The sequence below is a fragment of the Cynocephalus volans genome, chromosome 16 (genome assembly GCF_027409185.1).
Source record: "Cynocephalus volans isolate mCynVol1 chromosome 16, mCynVol1.pri, whole genome shotgun sequence".
NCBI lineage: Eukaryota > Metazoa > Chordata > Mammalia > Dermoptera > Cynocephalidae > Cynocephalus > Cynocephalus volans.
In genome coordinates this window covers 36635270-36654708 of record NC_084475.1, presented here as the reverse complement: position 1 = coordinate 36654708, position 19439 = coordinate 36635270, and the positions used below count along the sequence as shown (strand labels likewise).

Sequence of the window (19439 nt, the reverse complement as noted above, 5' to 3'; positions counted from 1 at the left end):
TCCACACAGATAATGAGGACAAAAGTGGAGTCAAGAGCGCAACATTCTGGAAGTTAGCAGCCGGTCAAGTGGTACTTGACTTAGCAGTCCCCAGAAAGCCAAACAGTTGAAATAGAAAATGTCAAGAAGCAAACAGATTAACTCCACAGAATGCCAGCAGCACCAAAATGAAAAAAATGCATACATGCCGAATCCCTAACGTTGGGGCCTTCCCAGTCACCTTCCCCCTTTGACTCTCGTTGGACTAGCAGCAAGGCTTGTACCTTCCAGGCAGGGGAGCAGAGGATTCTTTTCTGGTAATGCCATGAATGCGAGAGAAAAGACATGAATATGCTGACACAAGGAGGATGAGGGGGACAAGAAATGGCAGTCAGATCACCCTACAGTGACGCTCAAGCCTATATGCAAGCTCCAAATACAGGCTCAAAACTTCTAATGAGTTTCTATCCTCCTCCCTTAAACAAGAAGACCAAAACGAAGAGATGGAAAAAAAAAAAAAAAAAAAAGATATTGTATTCTGGATGCTATTCAAAAAAGAGGGAAAAAGGGTACAATCAGAAATTTGCTCTTAGAAATTAAGAGATTAACAGAATGTTACAAAAAAAGAAAAGCTTCATAGAAGGCTTGAAAATTAAAGTTGATGAAATCTACCAAAGAAACGATAGGGAACATAAGAAAAAGATAAGAAGTTTAGAGGAGCGGTCCATAAGGTCCAACATGCAAATAATAGGAATTCCAGAAAGAGAACAGAGGAAAAAAGGAGGGGGTGTGGGGGATATGAAATGGAATGGAATGGAAACACATGATTGCCAAGTTGAAGTCAAGTGCCCAGCATAATGGATACACAGGCTAACAACAATATACATCATTATAAAATCTCAGAAGACTGAAACAAGAAGAATTTTAAACTTCCAGAAAGGAGGAAAAAAAAGGCCACAAACAAAGGATCTGAAAACAGAAAGATTTTTACTTCTCAACAGCAATGCTGGTTGCTGGAAGCTAGATATTCAAAATTCTGGAGGAAAATTAGTTCCAATCATGAATTTAAAAATAAACAAACATCTAAAGTCCTCAAAATATTTATTTTCCATACTTCCTTTCTCAGGAAGGTACTGAAAGATACACACCATCAATATAAGGAGTAAACCAAGAAAGAGTAAGACATGGGACACAGAAAACAGGCACTCTCACAGAAGAGAGGCAATGCTGAGCCCTAAGCTGATGCAGGTAGATCCCAGGACGTACCAGGAACATTAGACAACCCGTCCACACTGCAGGCGTGAGGCCCACAGGACAGAAGTGTGGAGAGGTTTATAAATCTGATAAGATTATTTAGGAATATGGACATCTTTAAAAGTCAGAACAGTCCAAAAATGTCAAAAGCACTAGGCTCTCGCGATAAGCAAGGCAGGGAACTACCGTTTTCTTTTAGTAGCCTTTTCCTATCATTTGATTTTTTTTCACGGATTTTTTTTTTTATTGAAACATAATTGATTGTATATGTCTATAGGGTACAGAGTTTCATATCAATGTCTCTGTGCAATATGTGATGCTCAAATCAGGATAATTAGTATATTCAATATTATTCAATGTTACCATTTTTCATGATCCTTTATCGATTCCTCCCCTACCTTCCCTCCCATTCCCCATTTCCCACCTCTGCTTAGCTCAGCTGTGTCCTCTCCTTTTGAACGTTCAGCATATTACTATGATTGTTATATCTTTCTTTTTTTCTTTATTTGCTTATTTTTTTAGCTCCCACTTATAAGTGAGGACATGCAATATTTTTCTTTCTGTGCCTGGCTTTTTTCACTTAGCATAATTTTCTCTAAGTCCATCCATGTTGTTGCAAATGGCAGGATTTCACTCCTTTTTATGGCTAACTAGTATTCCATTGTGTAAATATACCACATTTTCCTTATCCAGTCATCTGACGATGGACATTTAGGTTGGTTCCAACTCTTGGCTGCTGTAAATAGAGCTGCAATATCCTTTCAACATGATGATTTCCATCCCTTTGGGTATATACTCAGCAGTGAGATTGCTGGATTGTATGGCAGTTCTATCTGTAGCTGTTTGAGGAAACTCCATACCGTTTTCCATAATGGCTGCACCAAGTTACTGTCCCTCCAACAGTGTAGGAGGATTCCCCTTTCTCCATATCCTTGTCAGCACTGGTTGTTCTCTGTCTTTTTGATAGTAGCCAGTCTAACTGGGGTGAGATGATAACTTAATGCAGTTTTGACTTGCATTTCCCTGATGCTGAGTGATGTCGAGCTTTTTTCATGTGTCTGTTGGCCATTTGTATATCTTCCTTTGAGAAATGCCTATTCAGTTCCTTTGCCCAGTTTTTAATCGTTTACTTTTTTTACTGTTACTTTTTTTTTTTACTGTTAAGTTGTTTGAGTTCCTTGCATATTCTGGATATTAATCCTTTGTCAGATGCATAGTTTGCAAATATTTTCTCCCATTTTGTAGGTTGTCTTTTCGTTCTGTTAATTGTTTCTTTTGCTGTGCATAAGATTTTTAGTTTGATATAATTCCATTTGTCTATTTTTTCTTTGTTGCCTATGTACTTGAGGTCAGATTCATAAAGTCTTTGCCCAGTCCTACTTCCTGAAGTATTTCCCCCATGTTTTCTTTCAGGAGTTTTATAGTTTCAGGTCTTATACTTAAGTCTTTAATCCATTTTGAGTTGATTTTGGTATATGGTAAGATGAATAAACAGGTCTTGATTATTCATCTACATACAGACATCCAATTTTCCCAGCACCATTTATTGAAGAGGCAACCTTTTGCCCAAGGTATGTTCTTGGAATCTTTGTCAAAGATCAGTTGGCTGTAAGTATGTGGGTTGATTTCTGGGTTCTCTATTCTGTTTTATTGGTCCTAGTATCTGTTTTTTTGCCAGCACCATGCTGTTTTGGTTACTATAGCTTTGCAGTATAATTTGAAGTAGGTAGTGTTATGCCTCTGGCATTACTTTTTTTTGCTCAGGATTCCTTTGGCTCTTCGAGTTCTTTTATTGTTCCATTTGAATGTTATGATTGTTTTTTTTTTCTATTTCTGTGAAGAATGTCATTGGTATTTTGATGGGGATTTCATTGAATCTGTAGATCGCTTTGGGTAGTATGGACATTTTCACAATATTAATTCTTCTAATCCAAGAGTGTGAAATTTTTTGTGTGTTCTTTAATTTCTTTCAAGAGCGATTTGTAATTCTTATTGTAGAGATCTTTCACCTCATTGGTTAAATTTATTCCTAGGTGGTTTTTTTCTTTTTTTTTTTTTTCTTTTTTTCTTTTTTTTTTTTTTGGTGACTACTTTAAATGGGCTAACTTCTGGATTTATTTTTCTGTGAGTTCATTGTTGGAGTATAAAACCGCTACTGATTTTTTTATCCTACAACTCTACTGAAATCATCCATCAGCTCTAAGAGTTTTCCTGTAGAGTCTTTAGGTTTCTCTCTATATAGGATCATATCATCTGCAAACAGGGACAGATTGACTACATCTTCTCCTACCTGGATGCACTTTATTTCTTTCTCTTGCCTGATTGCTCAGGCTAGTACTTCCAATACTATGTTAAACAGGAGTGGTGAGAGTTGGCATCCTTGGCTTAAAGTCTATTTTAACTGATATAAGAAAAGCTACTTCTGTTCATTTTTGATTTCCATTTGCATGATATATCTTTTTCCATCCCTTCACTTTTAGTCTGTGTATGTCTTTATAGGTGAGGTGAATCTCCTGGACACAGCATATTGCTGGGTCTGGTTTTTTAATCCAATCAGCCAGTCTGTGTTTTTTGACTGGGGAATTTCATCCATTTACATTTAAGGTTGCTATTGAGAGTTATTGTTTTACTCCTGACATTTAATTGCTTTTCTTATGGTTGATTTAAATATCTTTTGTGCCTTTCTTTCCCTTTTATTGTTTGTCTTCAGTGTTCATTGGTTTTTTTGAAGTGGTATAGTATACTTTCTTTTTCTTTCTCATTTGCATATTTGCTCTACCAGAGGCGTTTCTTTTTTCTTGTGTATTCATGGCAGTAATTATCATTATTTGGGTTCCAGACACAGGTCTCCCTTAAGGATTTCTTGTAGAGCTGATTGTGTGGTGGTGAATCCCTGCAGCTTTCTTTTGCCTGGGAAATACACTATTTCCCCTTCATTTCTGAAGGATAGCCTTGCTGGGTTTAGTATTCTTGGCTGGCAGTTTCTTTTCTTTTAGTACATGGAATATATCATCCTATTCTCTTCTGGCCCCCAGGGTTTCTGCTGAGAGGTCTGCTTCCAGTCTGATGGGGACTCCCTTATAGGTGACTTGATGCTTTTCTCTTGGTGTTTTTAGGATTCTCTGTCTTTGATTTTTGAAAGTTTGACTACAATGTGTCTTGGAGAGGATATTTTTGGATTAAATCGGTTTGGGGATCTTTGAGCCTCTTGGATCTGAAAGTCCACATCTCTACCAATAACTGGGAAGCTTTCCACTATTATTTCATTGAATATGTTTTCAATCCTCTTCCTTTCCCCTCTCCTTCCGGAACACCCATGATTCAGATGTTTGTGTGCTTATGGTGGTCTGGTAGCTCTCTTAGATTTTCTTCACTTTTTTAAATTCTTTTTTCTTTTTCTTTTTTTTGGGGGGGGGTGTTTGTTTTCTTTTCTGTCTGCTTGGGTTATTTCAAACAGACTGTCTTCAAGGTCAGAAATTCTTTCTTCTGCTTGCTCTAGCCTGCTGCTTATGCTCTCAGTTGTACTTTTTCTTTGTTGAATGAGTCTTTCAGTTCCAGCAGTCCTGCTACATTCTTTTTATGGTATTTATCTCTTTATTAATTTCCTCTTTCATGTCCTGGATTGATCCTCTCATTTTATTGAGTTGTCTAAGTGAGTCTTCTTGTATCTCATGGAGTCTCTTTAAGAGTATTATTTGGAATTCCCTTTCAGACATATCAAGGGTTTCCTGTTGTGGTCTAGTGTTTGAGAATTATAGTGCTCCTTTGGTGATGTCATATTTTCCTTTTTCTTCATATTTCTAGTATCCCTATGTTGATGCCTAGTCACCTGGTCATTTCTTCTTCTATTACTCTGAGGTAGCTTTTGAGAAGAAAGACTCCCTCTTATAGATTTGTTATGTATGATTTGTTGAGTGGGGTGTTTTAGTTTTGGTTCTGGGTAGACTCAGTAGTTTCAGTAGTTCCAGGTAGACTCAGTAGTTCTGGGTAAACTCACTGTTTCCAGGGGATGCCAGCAGCTATATCTGTGGCTACAGCTCCATGACTGGGCCCACACAGATGGGTGGGGGCCATGTGGGCAGCCAGGGTGGCAGGGGGCCAAGTGTGCAAGTGGGACAGCATGGGTGGCTGTGTCAGCTTGGACTGCGCAGGTGGCTGAATGGCTGGGCCTATATGGGCAGGTTGGGCTGCATGGCTGACTGTTCAGTTGGAGTGACAAGGACGAGTGGAGCCACACAGATGGCTGTGCAGTTGTGGCTACAAGGACAGCTAGATGACTGGGCCCACATGGGTGGGTGAGGCTACATGGGCAGCTGAACAGCTGGGCCTAGGCGGGTGAGTGGGGCTGCACTGGCAGCCAGGTAGTTGGGGTCACATGGACAGCCACGGCCACACAGCTGGCTGAAAGGCTGGAGTTGTGCAGGTGGCTAGAAGGCAGAAGCCACAGAGGCAGCTGGAAGGCTGGAGCTGTGCAGGTACTCAGTGCCACATGGACAATATGGGCCACGTGGTGGGATGTTATGCTCAGGATGAACTCCTGTCAAGGGCCACAGTTCTGGTTCTAGACAATGACACAGCAACCACAGTGGTGCAGGGGACAGGCTGAGGCAGGAGCAGGAGGAGGGTTACCACTGAGAAGTGCTCACGACCAAGCAGACTCTTTCTGCTGCAATGGAGAATTCCTCCTGTGCTGATTCTGGCTTGGGAAACGCATGCCTTTTTCTCCTCTACAGCACCCTGCTTGGTTTTCATGCTCCACACATTCTTCACCAGGCTCCCCCTGTCCTATTATGTTTTCCCACCAATGCTCTCCCCCACACTTAGCTGTCCTTTCCTTGCTCTGGTCCCTTGCTGTTGGAGTGTGTGCATTGAGCACCTCTAGTCTGCTATCTTACCCCTTGTTCCCATTTTATGTTTTTAACAATGTGTGTGTGCTAGTTTGACTCAAAAACAATATACCTGTGATATAGTCAGAACTGTAATTTTTTTAATGAAATGTTAACAGTGATTACCATAGCATTATGGATAATTTTTTTTGCAGTTTTTACTAATTTCCACTGTAAGCACTTATTACATTTTAATACAAAACATAAGTTTTAAGTTTTAAATAACAATATAAAAAGATACTCATTCAAAAAATAACTTAAAAATTCTTCCATTCTGTCTTTCCCCCAACTTCCTTTTTCTGCTACAATCCGGCTGCAGAGCCAGAGAAAAAATATTTTCAGAGAGGCAAAGTAGACGAGAAAAATGTCTTACTGGGCCCTAGGTACAGAGATGCTTGCCTCACACCCCTTCCAAACCAATCTCTCTCTCCTCCAATTTTCTCTTTTGCCCCTCCCTAACAAACCAACACACAAAATATGTTTTCCAAATATCTTCATTTTCACTATACCTGCCAATGTTGTCCATAAATTAGAATATGTTTCTTGGCAATATCTATTCTGTCCCATGCCATTGCCAGATATAATTGTTCTGAGGCTGATAAATTTGTGCCTAGGGTAAAAGAAAGGAGTAATTATATTCTCTATTGAAAATATCTGTGCAAAAAGCTCAAAATGCCATGGAATGTGAGAAGAGGAACTGAGGAACAATTGGAACATCATTGAGATACTCACCCTTTAGCAAAGCTGTTAGGATTGCTAAGTCAAGGTCCTGCTGCTCTTCAGAATCAGCATCAAATATGGTAATCTATAACAGTTGAAAAGCAGAAAGCCATACATGTGGGGAGCTATCAAAGAAATGCTTTCAAAGAGTACTCACAGAATCCACACTAGCTAATGAATTGAGGAAAACATTCTTCATTTTGTAATGTCAAAACAATATAGAGTCGGGCCGGCCGGCCTGTGGCTCACTCGGGAGAGTGCGGTGCTGATAACACCAAGGCCATGGGTTCAGATCTCATATAGGGATGGCCGGTTAGCTCACTGGGAGAGCTTGGTGCTGACAACACCAAGTCAAGGGTTAAGATCCCCTTACCGGTCATCTTTTAAAAAAAAAAAAAAAACAATATAGAGTTTAATTTTTTTTTTAACTTATAGAAAACTTTTAATATAGGGTAACAAAGAATTGTAGGCACTTGGGAAAAAACCCTTAAAAATTCCATGTATACTAGCAGAAACATTTATGAGAGAATGTTATTACATTAATTTACTATGTATTTGCTACAACAAAAAGAATCTCAATGTTGGGCTGGCCCGTGGCTCACTCGGGAGAGTGTGCCGATAACACCAAGGCCACAGGCTCAGATCCCTATATGGGGATGGCCGGTTAGCTCACAGGGTGAGCGTGGTGCTGACAACTCCAAGTCAAGGGTTAAGGCCACCTTACCGGTCATCTTCTTTAAGAAAAAAAAAAAAAAAAGAATCTCAATGTTAATTCATAGATAGATAGAAATAAGGACGTTACTTATGGATATAAAGGGTCACCTGCTATTAATGAATGCATCTCAATCTTTCCAAATGAAAATATTTTTCACATAGTAGAGGGAGTTGGTTTAACGGAAAACCCAAGACTGGCAAGTCCTAGTCTCAGGTACGCCACTAACTAGCCAGCCTTGGGCAGATATCTTTTTTTCTTATTTTTTTTTTTTTTCCTCTCCTTCATCTGTCACACCACCAATTGAAGCAAAACAACACAACATGCTGTCACTTCACCCAAAAGTGGTGTTTTTCCTGTGTCCTTTCTGGACAGCTCAGAGGGTCATTAGAAAAAGGCCATCGAGTGCTTTTAGAAGGGGAAGGATGAATGTCTTCAGGCCAATGAATCTCAGGCTCCTCATCCACGAAATGAGAGGAACCCAATGAATAATCTCTAAGGTCCCATAAAGATGTAAAAACTATGCTTCTACAACTTCACAGGTTGGTTCCCTTCACCTAACATCTCCTCCATGTGCACGAATAAAATCAACCCTCCATTGTACAGGAGGTGGAACCCAGTTCCTGCAATGTGCAAACCCTTAGCTGCCTTCTCTTTCCCACGCTTGATCACCGCACTGCTCATTAATTACTCTAATTGATGACAGGAAGAGGCAAACAGAAGGGCAATCTCTCTAACATGCCTTGTTCTTAACTTACTGATTATTGCGGGAAAAATATAGCGTAGGAGACTAAGAACAGCATTTCAACTCTGACCTCAAGTTTCAGTTCTACCATTTCTTAACTGCATGACTGTGCAAATCGCTTAAATTCTCTAGTCTTCAGCTTCATCATCTCTGAAATGGAAATAAACAACCAGTGCGATATTGAACTCACTCACCGGGCTATTTCAGGTGAAAAATGTATTTGGAAGCACACTGCTAAGTGAACACATGGCTGTTATTGTTGTAATTCAGTCAACTAAAACCCCAAAGCATTTTTCACATATGTTTTGCCATGCTTTCTCTAGGCTGAACTTTCTCAACTGGTTTTTTGAGGCTAGGTACTTAAATATTACCAAAATTATTGTAAGATTTGGTCCAGCCTTCAAATCCTGGAAAGGTCTCTTTGAATCATGACATATCTGCATATTTACTATAATTGTCAGCTTCATATTATCCAAGTCATTGAAAAAATTTTGATCGCAGTACCCTAAAACACTAAAAACTTTTCCTGAGTCTACTCAGGAAATATTTATTGGAATAAACAAATATTCCAATTTTTATAAATCAGCATTTTTTAAGTCAGTTGAGTCATCAGTCATCATACTCACACAATCCCTGTGCACCATACATTTCATTAGAATTTGGAAAAGGTGCTTGGACTGTTTCAGACTAAAGTTGAAAGTGTTCTGAATCATGCAAATGATCTCTTCTTTCACCTGAGGACGCAGCATCCTGGGAGAGAAATGAATGGTCATGACTTGACACATTGCGGAGAAGGAAACAAGCCAACACATAAGTACAAGGAATCCATCTGCCCCACCTGATCAGGAAGGTATCTACAGACAATTCTACCAAGAAAGCAAATGCGCAGAAAGCAAGCGGAAGCAGCGCCCTGGAGGAGGCTGAATTTGAAAGTGAGAATGGATGGATCTGTCACAACTCTGAAAAGAATACACTCTGGGGCAGAGTTCTTGAGCTGATAGATTTCTGGAGGGCCATGAACCTCCAGAAGTTATGGGTATCATAGTCTCAGAAGGATCTAGAACCCCAAAAGGAGAGACTGGCTGGTTAGCTCACTTGGGACAGCGTAGTGCTGATAACACCAAGATCAAGGGTTCGGATCCCATGCCAAAGTAAACAAACAAAAAATAAATAAAACCCCAAAAGAGTTAAGAACCACTCATCCAGGGTGACTTTAGAAAAGGGAGAGGTGTGAAAGGATAGGGAGGAGTTGAGGCCACAAGGAGAGGGCTGAGGACTGAATGGGGAAGGAACTTGTGAAGAAAGAACCCCAGAGAGCTGTGAGAACACAAGCAGTGAATAAATGTTTATTAAGTTGGAGGAATCAACGTTTTACATAGTTACTAGGCACCGTATTTATTCACATGGTAAAAAATACATGCTTTTGAAACTGGAAGAACCACACTGGATATGGGTATGGCTACAGAAAAACTATCTTTTTACTTGAAAAAGGGAAAGAATTAAAGCCTGAAGTAAGCACAACATATGCTATGCAAATGCCAGGATATCAATTTCCCCAATTCCTGCTATTTTTGCTAACGGAGAATGAACTTGAAGGTGATCTGGGGCTAACTCTGGTCACCTTCCGCATCACAGAGTTTTTTCGGCTATAAGGGCCAATTGCACAAATATCTCCTCCTTTGCTCCCCTAGAAATGCCTTTGCCCCCGCCACCCAAAGCTCAGACAAGACTCAAGGTTCAAGCCCCCGTGTTAAAGGCAGGCCATTCATTCTTCAGCTGAGAAAACAGTCATCATTGGAGGACACTTGGATGCTGATCAACAAATTCAAAATCACTGAAAAATATACTCCAGTCTCAACCTCCAAGGACATGTGGCCCACATAACTGCACAGCTTAAAGAAATAGAACAAAAGAATAAACAGTCACCATGGTTTCAAAAAGGAAGAGTCACCAACTCACCCTTCATCTGCTAAGTGTTTGTGGGTGAAGGCCAGGAGGTCGGCAGCTCTGCCTGTGCCATCACACACCACCACCAGGTCTTTGTCCTTGACAGTCTCCCACACTGAGAGGATGACATTGGGACCTCCTTCCACCACCAGCCCCACCACGGGCACACCTTGTCTTGAGCCTATTTCAGATCACAAGCAATACCAAATTGTTACAGAGGATCCCTGGCTTGGCCAGTAAGCCACTTTGATTTCCAGACACAAGTCCCTCAGTTACCAAAGATCTTCATTCCTTCCGCTAGCTCCTCTCCCTTACATAACCTGGGCTTCTTAGCTCAAGACCAAGCCAAAAGCTTGGACTCCAAATAAAACCTAGCATAAATGTGGCAAATGCCCTTCCAAGCTTTTGCCAGGTAAAAAAAGGTTAGCTAAAGGCTTTCAATAATCAATCAATTAATAAATAAATAAGAAGTCCTCAAGAAATTTTAACTTTTCATTGTAGAAAAATTCCAAATGTATCTAAAAGTAAACTGAATGATATAGTGGATCTCAATGTGTCCATCACTCGTCTCCAAAAATGATCAAGGTTTTGCCAATTCGATAAACTTTTAATGGTGCTTAAAGACTTTTATATTCTAATTTATTCCATTTTTCACTGTTTAAATTTCTTATCATGAGTATATATTACTTTATTAAAGCAAGGAAGGCAAAAAGAAATGACCAGGGAGTCCTGCTGATTGAGCCCCTTTGGGACTCACGGCTGTGTATCTTCTGCAGAGAGAGGTACTTCTCCAGGTTCCTCCTGAGCTTCATTTCATTTCCATACTTGCCCACGGTCCCATCATCAGACAGGATGAAATGTGAGTGCATGCAGTTGAGTGTGGTGAGCTTGCTGAGGGGGTTACCCAGAGTCTGGTACAGGCGCACCACCTGAGAGACACCAAGCACAAGAGAGGGTCAGAGCTCGAGGTCCTTCCCAGGCTCAGTTACTCCAAAGGCCTGTCTCTATGCACTAACAGAATTCTTGCAGAAGTTAAAAGTACTATTTGCTCCTTACAGCAGTGCTTCTCAAACTGTTTGTGAAGAATCACCTTTTTTTTTTTAATTTCCCATTTTTTATGGACCAAAATGTGGTCCTACCTTGCATGACTAGGTTGCAGCTCATGGTACATGAGACTCACAGGTTCAACAACACCCGCACATACCACTTTCAGCAAGATAAGCCCAGTGACCAAGCACTTGGATGTCACAGCACAGTGACATTGCTAGCAATGGTTCAAATAGTTACTTTCTATTTCTGTACTTACCTTGTTTCAGACCATTAAAACACAGTTCTAGGACTGGCACCTGTACATAGACCACACTGTTGTCCAAAAACATACTGCCTTTCAGTAGATCTATTCCAGAATGATATTTTGACACTGATGTTTTTCTAGTATTCCAAATGAAATGAAGAGTAACAGCCAACCAGCCAAATGGCATTTTGCTCAATATAAAACATCAAGATCTTTATTACATTTATGTACACTTCTTAAGCTGCTCCAAATCTTATTTGCCTTTAGATTCAAGAGCCCAGTATTTGGAATCGGAGAGCCCAAGTTTAAGTCCAGACTCTCCTACTTACTACTTTAACTCTGAGTAATTTCTGTCTCTATTCTCAGGCTTATTTTTGTTATTTATAAGTGAGGATGATGGTAATTTCTACATCAGAGGGTTGTTATGAAGCTTCAAAGAAATAATGGACACAAAAAGCACTATAATTTTACAAACATTGAACTTTAAAAGTGACCTTTATAATACCAAAGCATGACACTGAGGCCAGAAGCCAAAAAGAAAATGATAGGTTTAATACACATTTTATATTTATGGAAAAATGGCCATAAATAATATAAAATAAATATGGGGAAAATACAGCATAAATGACAAACGAAAGTATTACTAAGCTGAATTATAATTAAAAGGCCTTTCAAAGGTAAGTATAAAAACCCTGCTTGATAGTGCACGAAAACCATGTGAAGAGCTGTTGACCTCATTAGCAATCAAAAAATGTAAATAGAAACAATTAGGTATTATTTTATATCTATCAGAATGACAAAGTTTGAAAACGCCAGAATACCCAGAACTGGTAAAGATCCAGGGTTAATGGGCTTCCACACACCCTGTTGGTAAGAATGTGAATCGTTTCCACTTTTCTGGAAGGCAACGTGTCATGTTTTTAAATGGACATATCAACTGACCCAAGCATTCCACTCTGAGAATTACGTCTAGGTAAATACACAAGCTAGTACCGAAGATTTATACATCTTATCACAATACTAACATTATTGTCTCTAAAAGTGAAAAGTAGAAAACTACCTAAATGGACAAGAATAAAGAAATAGTTGATTAAATTATGGTATAGTAGAATACTATCATTCACGAAAAATCAAAATGCACCCTTAGCCCTCACAGTGTGCTCTCCTAACACTATGTCCCACTAAAAGCAACCAGCCATTTCTCTAGAGAGCAAAAAAAATATACACAATAAGCCTGGAATATTTTTTTCACACTAAAAAGCAAGGAAGTTAAAAAAAAAAAGATGATAGAATTGTGCAAAAGGACTCAGAAGACAACTTGAGAAGGCTCCATTGGCCAAAATGAGACAATTTAAGCATGATTAAAAATAATAACTGTAATGATTAGTAAATTGAAACACACCAAATATGTTTAAATTCATGAGTTAAAAAAAAAAAACACCAAAACTCATCATTCATCTTTGGAGAATGATAAATAACCACCTCATTATTTTTAAAACTAGCAAACAAAAAGAAAATCAAGCATTTAAAAAATAAAAAAATAGATTTTAAAAATTAAAAAAAAAAGAATCAAGCATTTATTCTGCCATTTTTGTACAACTATAACACAGGATAAAACAAGTGGTTGATGAGAAAATGTTTCTCTTTATAGAGTACTAAAGCTATTAAACAAAGAAAGAACACTATAGTTAAATATCAGCATTTCACAACCCTGTTCAAATAATGAATCTAGGCAATGACCACTAAGTCATAGAGAGACCTTCATATGTTACAAGGAAAGGACACACCTCCTCCTATGGCATAAACCTTCACAAAAGGAACTTGAACATACCTCTAGATCAAACTATCAATTTACAGGAAAGACAGGAGACAGAGAAACATGCTGAACCCTACTACAAAAGGCTAAATCTGGAAAATCCAAAGTGTGGGGAACTCTTCAAGACAAATGACCCAGTTTCTTCAACAAATAAATTGAGGAAAAAATGGAGATGGAGAGAAAACCCACAAATTAAAAGTAACTAAAGAAAAAGAAGAAAAGAAACATACCGACTCATCACAGTGTATGGAACCTCTTTGGATAATAAAATCAGACAATTTAAAAATTATGAGACAATGAAAAACTTGACTGAACTGGTGAGCTGATGTTACTTAGGAACTATTGTCAATTTTTTAGATATGATAACAGTATTGTGATTATATTTTTTAAAATTGTCCATCACAAAAAATAAAGAAAAGAAAAAAAAAACAAATTAAATTGTCCATCTATTTTAGAAATAACTACTGAAATATTTACAGATGAAATTATTTGATGTTTGAAATTTGCTTCAAAGGATGAAGGGCTGGCCAGTTAGCTCAGCTGGTTAGAGGTGCTGGTAACACCAAGGTCCAGGGTTCAACCCCTGTACTGGCCAGGAAAAATAAAAAATAAATAATGGAGGGGTTGGTTGGGAATTGATAAGGGAACAGAGGAAATAAATTCGGCTATGAGTTTGCAACTGTTGACACTGGGAGATAGATTCATGGAAGTTCAGTCTTCTAATCTCTCTACTGTTTAATATGTTTGAAATTTTTCAAAATAAAAGTCAAAATAAACCATAAGCATGTCTTTGTTAATTGGCATAAAGAAATAACTATGTTAAATAGTTAAGCTAAAAAGGCAGATTTGTAGCAGTGAGTTTCTCTTACTTTTTTATTTTTCTTATTTTTTTTTAATTTAATGTTTAGCTAGAAAATCATTTTCTCAACATAGAAACAAAGGAAAACATCACAAATTAAATTTAAATTCAATTGATAAGGAACAAATTTAACACTCAAAGATTAACATCCTTAACGTAAATGAACTCTTAAAAATGAGTTAGAAAAATCTAAGCAGAAATTTGGTAAAGGACATGAGCAGATAAGTCACACACCCCCAAGAAACATACATGGCTAATAAGAACGTTCTAAGACGGTGTTGTGGGGGTGGGGCCGGCCCACAGCTGGGATCTCAGGACCCCAGGCGGCTGGCTCTATTGCTTGCCTGGTTGTCTGTTACTTTTTTTAAATGCACATTTCTTTTTATTCTGCATATGCACACATACATAGAAAAAATTGTAGGATGATACACCCCAAAATATTAAAGTTCTCTTTCTTCTTTATACCTTTTCTAAAATCTGTTATCTTTTACCAAAAACGTATTAGTCTTACAATCTGACTTAGACACATTCCTTCCCCTTAAAAGCACACATAGGCAGGATCAAAGAATCAATACACAAGAATGAATGAAGCAGAGAGTAATACTAGACGAGAGAAGAGAACCAGCAAGGGCCAAGTTAAGAATGTCTCTTGTTTCAGTAGGTGCAAACCACTGCAAGACCTTGGCTATTACTCCAACGAGACAGGAGACATTGAAGGGTTTTGTGCACAGGAATAGCGTGATCTGATTTATATTTTAGAAGATCATTCTGCGTTGGAAATCGAATGGAATAGGAAACAAGTAAGAGTCAGGAAGCCTATTCTATCCTTCAGGTGGCAGATAATGGACCCACTCAGTAACAGTGGAGGTAATGAGAGGAGACCTATGTTTTAAAAGTGGAGCTCAGATAGTTTATTGATTAATGATCAGGTTTAAGGCAAGAGACAAAGATCATTCCAGGATTAGTCCAAGGTTTTTGGCTTGGATGCAATTGTCATTTTCTGAGATAGGGTGAGGGAAGTATCAGAAAGTCAGGAGTTGGTTTTGGATATGTTACATTTGTGATGTGTATTAGACAGCCAGGTACAGAGTCATGTTGGCAATTTGGATACATGTTTATTTCCTTTTATTGTGAAGACTGTCTACTTACATCTTTTCCAATAAGATCTCTCTGGTTCTCAATGACACCCCAAGGAGGGATTCCAACTGTCCAGATTTTTCTCAAGGACTGAGAGGAATGGGCTTTCAGGGCATCCCCAACACACTTGGACACTCCTAGGAACAACCAGTTTAGAAGTCAAACTTTAACTCACAAATCATGCAAAACACTGTGACCACCAGGAAGTGACAAATAGGTATTTGCAAAGGGCTTTTCTGAGGGAAAGGTGCACACAGTGGAATCGTTTCTGGTATCTTGGCTTCCTTTATACTTTCTCACCACCTCTTTCTCCTACCACTGACCTCTCTACCTGAACAATTCACCTCTCCCTTTGGGCAACCTCTGCTTACAACCTCAGTTCCGACCCTACTCCGGCCTGACAACAATGTCCTGTGTATTGTCCTTCCTCAGCAAGCCCAGCCCTGACATCGTGAAGGCTCTAAATACTTTTTTGTCTGATCTTCTCCAATGTCCTAGCAAAACATCCTGCACATGTGTCCCTTACTTCTTTAAGACAAACTATTTTAATGGCTTTCTGTACATAAACATTCCAGAGCTAATCTATAAAAGAGTAATACATTAATGTTTGCCCTCCTGAGATTAATAATAATAACATTAATGATAGCAGCCAACACTCACTGGCACATAGTAAGAATTCAGTCAGTGTGGGAAAGCTCGATACATGTGTTCACACTTTAAGTGAGAACTTTCTTTAGTCCATTTTATAGGCAAAAAAAAAAATGTGGTACACAGGTTAAGTAAATTGCCCGAGGTTATAGAGCTGGGAATTTGTAGAGCTTGGATTTCAACCTAGGTATTCTGACTATTTTTTTACTACAGTTTATTTTTTAGAGCAGATTTAGGTTCACAGCAAAATTGAATGGAAAGTACAGAGAGTTCCCATACACCCCTGCCCCCACACAAACACAGACTCCCACACTGTCCCCCACCAGAGCAGTGCATTTGTTACAATCCATGAACCTGCAATGTCACATTCATTATCACCTAGAGATCATGGTCTACATTACAGTTCACTATTGGTGTTGGACATTCTATAAGTTTTGACAAATGCATAATGACACGTATCCACCATTGTCATATCATCAAGAAAAGTTTCACTGCCCTGAAAATCCTCTGTTTTCTGCCTACTCATCCCTCCCTCCCCCTAGCCCCTGACAACCACTTATCTTTCTATTGTCTCCACACATTTGCCTTTTTTAGAATCTCATATAGTTGAAATCATATGAGGGTACTTCAAAAAGTTCATGTAAAACTGGAATTAAAAAATAATATGAATCTTTAATATGAATTAAAAAATAATAAGAACTTTTTGAAGATCCCTCGTACGGTAAGTAGCCTTTTGAGCCTGGCTTCATCTGATCTTTATTTCTTTTCTTTTTTTTTTTTTTAAAGATGACCAGTAAGGGGATCTTAACCCTTGGCTTGGTGCTGTCAGCACCATACTCAGCCAGTGAGTGAACCAGCCATCCCTATATAGGATCCAAACCCGTGGCCTTGGTGTTATTGGCACCGCACTCTCCCAAGTGAGCCACGGGCCGGCCCCTTCATCTGATCTTTAATCACAGCACTGAATTGTAAGATTTACTCTTTCTATGTAAAATATAGTCAGCCCTTTGTATCCCAGCATTCTGCGTCCATGGATTCAACCAACCACAGATCAAAAATGTCTGGGAAAAAAAAAAACAATGAAAAATAACAATACGATGATAAAAATAATACAAATAAAATATAATACAGTATAAGAGCTATTTATATAGCATTCACATTGTATTAGGTATCATAAGCAATCTACAAATGACTTAAAGTATACAGGAAAATGTGCATAGGTAATATACAAATACTACACCATTTTATATCAGGGACTTCAGCATCTGCAGATTTTGTTACCCAAAGGGGTCCTGGAACCAGTCCCCGGTGGATACCGAGGGACAGCTGTACTGACCCTATATGTGTCATTAGCACAGAAAAGAAAAAAACTCTGCCTAGTGCATGTATCTGATGCATGGCACCTAAATCATTTTCTTGTCTCTGGCATCTTCCCCTCCAACCCATTTTCTGAACCTCTCCCAGAGTCATCTCAAGAATCTGGGTTCTGCACCACAGACACACACCAATATCAACTGTGGAGCCATCCACCCCAGTAGAGATTTTAATTCCATAGGTTTACCTTGATTTGCCAGCATTATGGTGGTGATCCTAATGCATACAGTCTGTTGATACTCTGTAAAACCCCATCTGACCGTCATTCCTCTATTCATTCTCCTGTTTGAAATTCTTTGAGGGCTCTATGCCACACAGAGAATAAAACCTCAGCCCATCAGCATGGCACCCAGTCTGGCTCCAGCTCCCTTGCTATCCCTGTCCCTTGTCACATGGCACACACTCCAGCCTCATCACCTCTTTCTACCCATGCCCTCATCTCCAGTGGTGCACCTGCCCCTGAGCTGCCCCCTCTGCCTACAATGCCTCTTCCTACCTTTCCCTCAAGATCAATGCCAAGTGCTATATCCTTCTCCAAGCCTTCCAAGGTGCCCTCAGTGGAAACTGGAATTCATCTCCCTCTCCTTCTTGTGCTCCCAAAATACTTATTTTGTATCACGACTATAACTCAGCATCAATTTCTAGTTAGTTGCTTTTTTGTCTGTCTGTCACAGCCCACCTCTGTAACTAAACCCAGAGCCCATATCACCCATCTTTCATCCACAGCACCTATCAAATATTTTCTACATAGCAGATTCTTAAGGCTTGTGGCATTCAATTTAAGTAAATGTCAAAGACTCATGCCAAATTATGTTCAACTGTAGTCTCAAGAATAGACAGAAGCTCATAAACAGAGTTTCTCAAATTTAAATGCATTTAAGAATCTTGCAGGGATGTTGTTAAAGTGCAGATTGTGATACTGCAGGTCTGGGGTGGGGCCTGCAATCTGCGTTTCCAACAAGCTCTCAGGTGCTGCTGCTGCTGCTGCAAAGACATCCCTGGAATAGTCAGGCCCCAGAGGAGGTGTGGTTGAATCAGGGAGGAATGACTTGCTGAGGGGAGCGTCAATTTCTCATTTCCCATTTCTTCTGTTCAGATGAATTATTTCAATCATCTTCACACTATTGTATTTGTGTTCTTTTAAGTTGATTGGCCCTAACCTAATTCTTTTTTTAAAAAGCAGTAAGTAAAATAAAGCATGCAACAGAGTTAGTTTTCAAAGAAAGAAGTTTGCCTAAGCCTACCTTCTTCTGAACTCTGCAAAACTTCTCTACCCCACCCTTTTTTCCCTGGAAATAAAATAATCACTACACAATGGACTTAAAACTCTGCCACCTTCAGCTTCTTCCAAAAATGTTAAAAAATAATTATTTCTATGAAATATACAAGACAAACTACCAGATTACCTATTCGTGCCAGGCCAGATCCTTTTGTTCTATTTTGCTTTGATTTTTCAGTCATTTACTTTCTTCATTCCTTCTCAGGCAACAGAAATTGTTAAATCACTATGGGTTGCTTAATGCTTAGGCAGATGTGGAGGCCTGGCTTCTGGTAGACAACTAAGAAGGAGACTTAATTCACAGTCTCATCCTAACCTGCGAGCCAAAATATACACAAGCTACAAGTGCCACTAGAAATAAGTGCTATGGAAATGAAGAGACAAAAGTGAGCAGCTATGGTTGAGATGTTCACAGGCTGCTTCAGAGATGTGTTGGCATGTAGTGTAGATCTTAAAGGATGGGCAGATTTAATAGGAGACATTGGCTAGGGCATCCCAAATTAAAGAAGAGGAAAGTAAAGGGAAGATGGAAAACCACAGATTAGTAACAGATGGGTACGACAGAGTCAGTAGTTCTCAGTCCTGGCTGCACGTTAGACACGCTGCAAAAGCTCCACCCTGAGAGCCTCTAATTCATCTAGGGGAGAGCCTCTGTGTGCATTTTTTAAGAGCTCCCCAGGTGATTCCAATGGGCAGATAGTTCATAACCACTGATGCAAAGGAATAGGTTCAGAGATCACCATATGAAGTTTTGAATGTCTGATTTCAAGGAGTACGAAAGAGTCAGTG

The 19439-nt window shown here is 39.2% G+C and overlaps 1 protein-coding gene and 1 non-coding gene across 2 annotated transcripts in view; both read right to left on the bottom strand.

Annotated features, from left to right (window-relative positions):
* The window catches only part of TRPM6 (transient receptor potential cation channel subfamily M member 6), a 113859-nt gene that overhangs the window by 80398 nt on the left and 14022 nt on the right, over positions 1-19439 (bottom strand). The window contains exons 5-10 of the mRNA XM_063081212.1: positions 15362-15486; positions 11001-11172; positions 10256-10424; positions 8923-9046; positions 6852-6924; positions 6629-6729 (exon numbers count right to left, since the gene is read on the bottom strand). Of these exons, the coding sequence (XP_062937282.1) occupies positions 6629-6729; positions 6852-6924; positions 8923-9046; positions 10256-10424; positions 11001-11172; positions 15362-15486 (764 nt within the window). The remainder of the gene's footprint in view (positions 1-6628; positions 6730-6851; positions 6925-8922; positions 9047-10255; positions 10425-11000; positions 11173-15361; positions 15487-19439) is intronic.
* LOC134365330 (small nucleolar RNA SNORA21) lies at positions 7838-7972 on the bottom strand. The gene has a single exon (XR_010022035.1). It is a non-coding gene; the product is annotated as a small nucleolar RNA SNORA21 (small nucleolar RNA).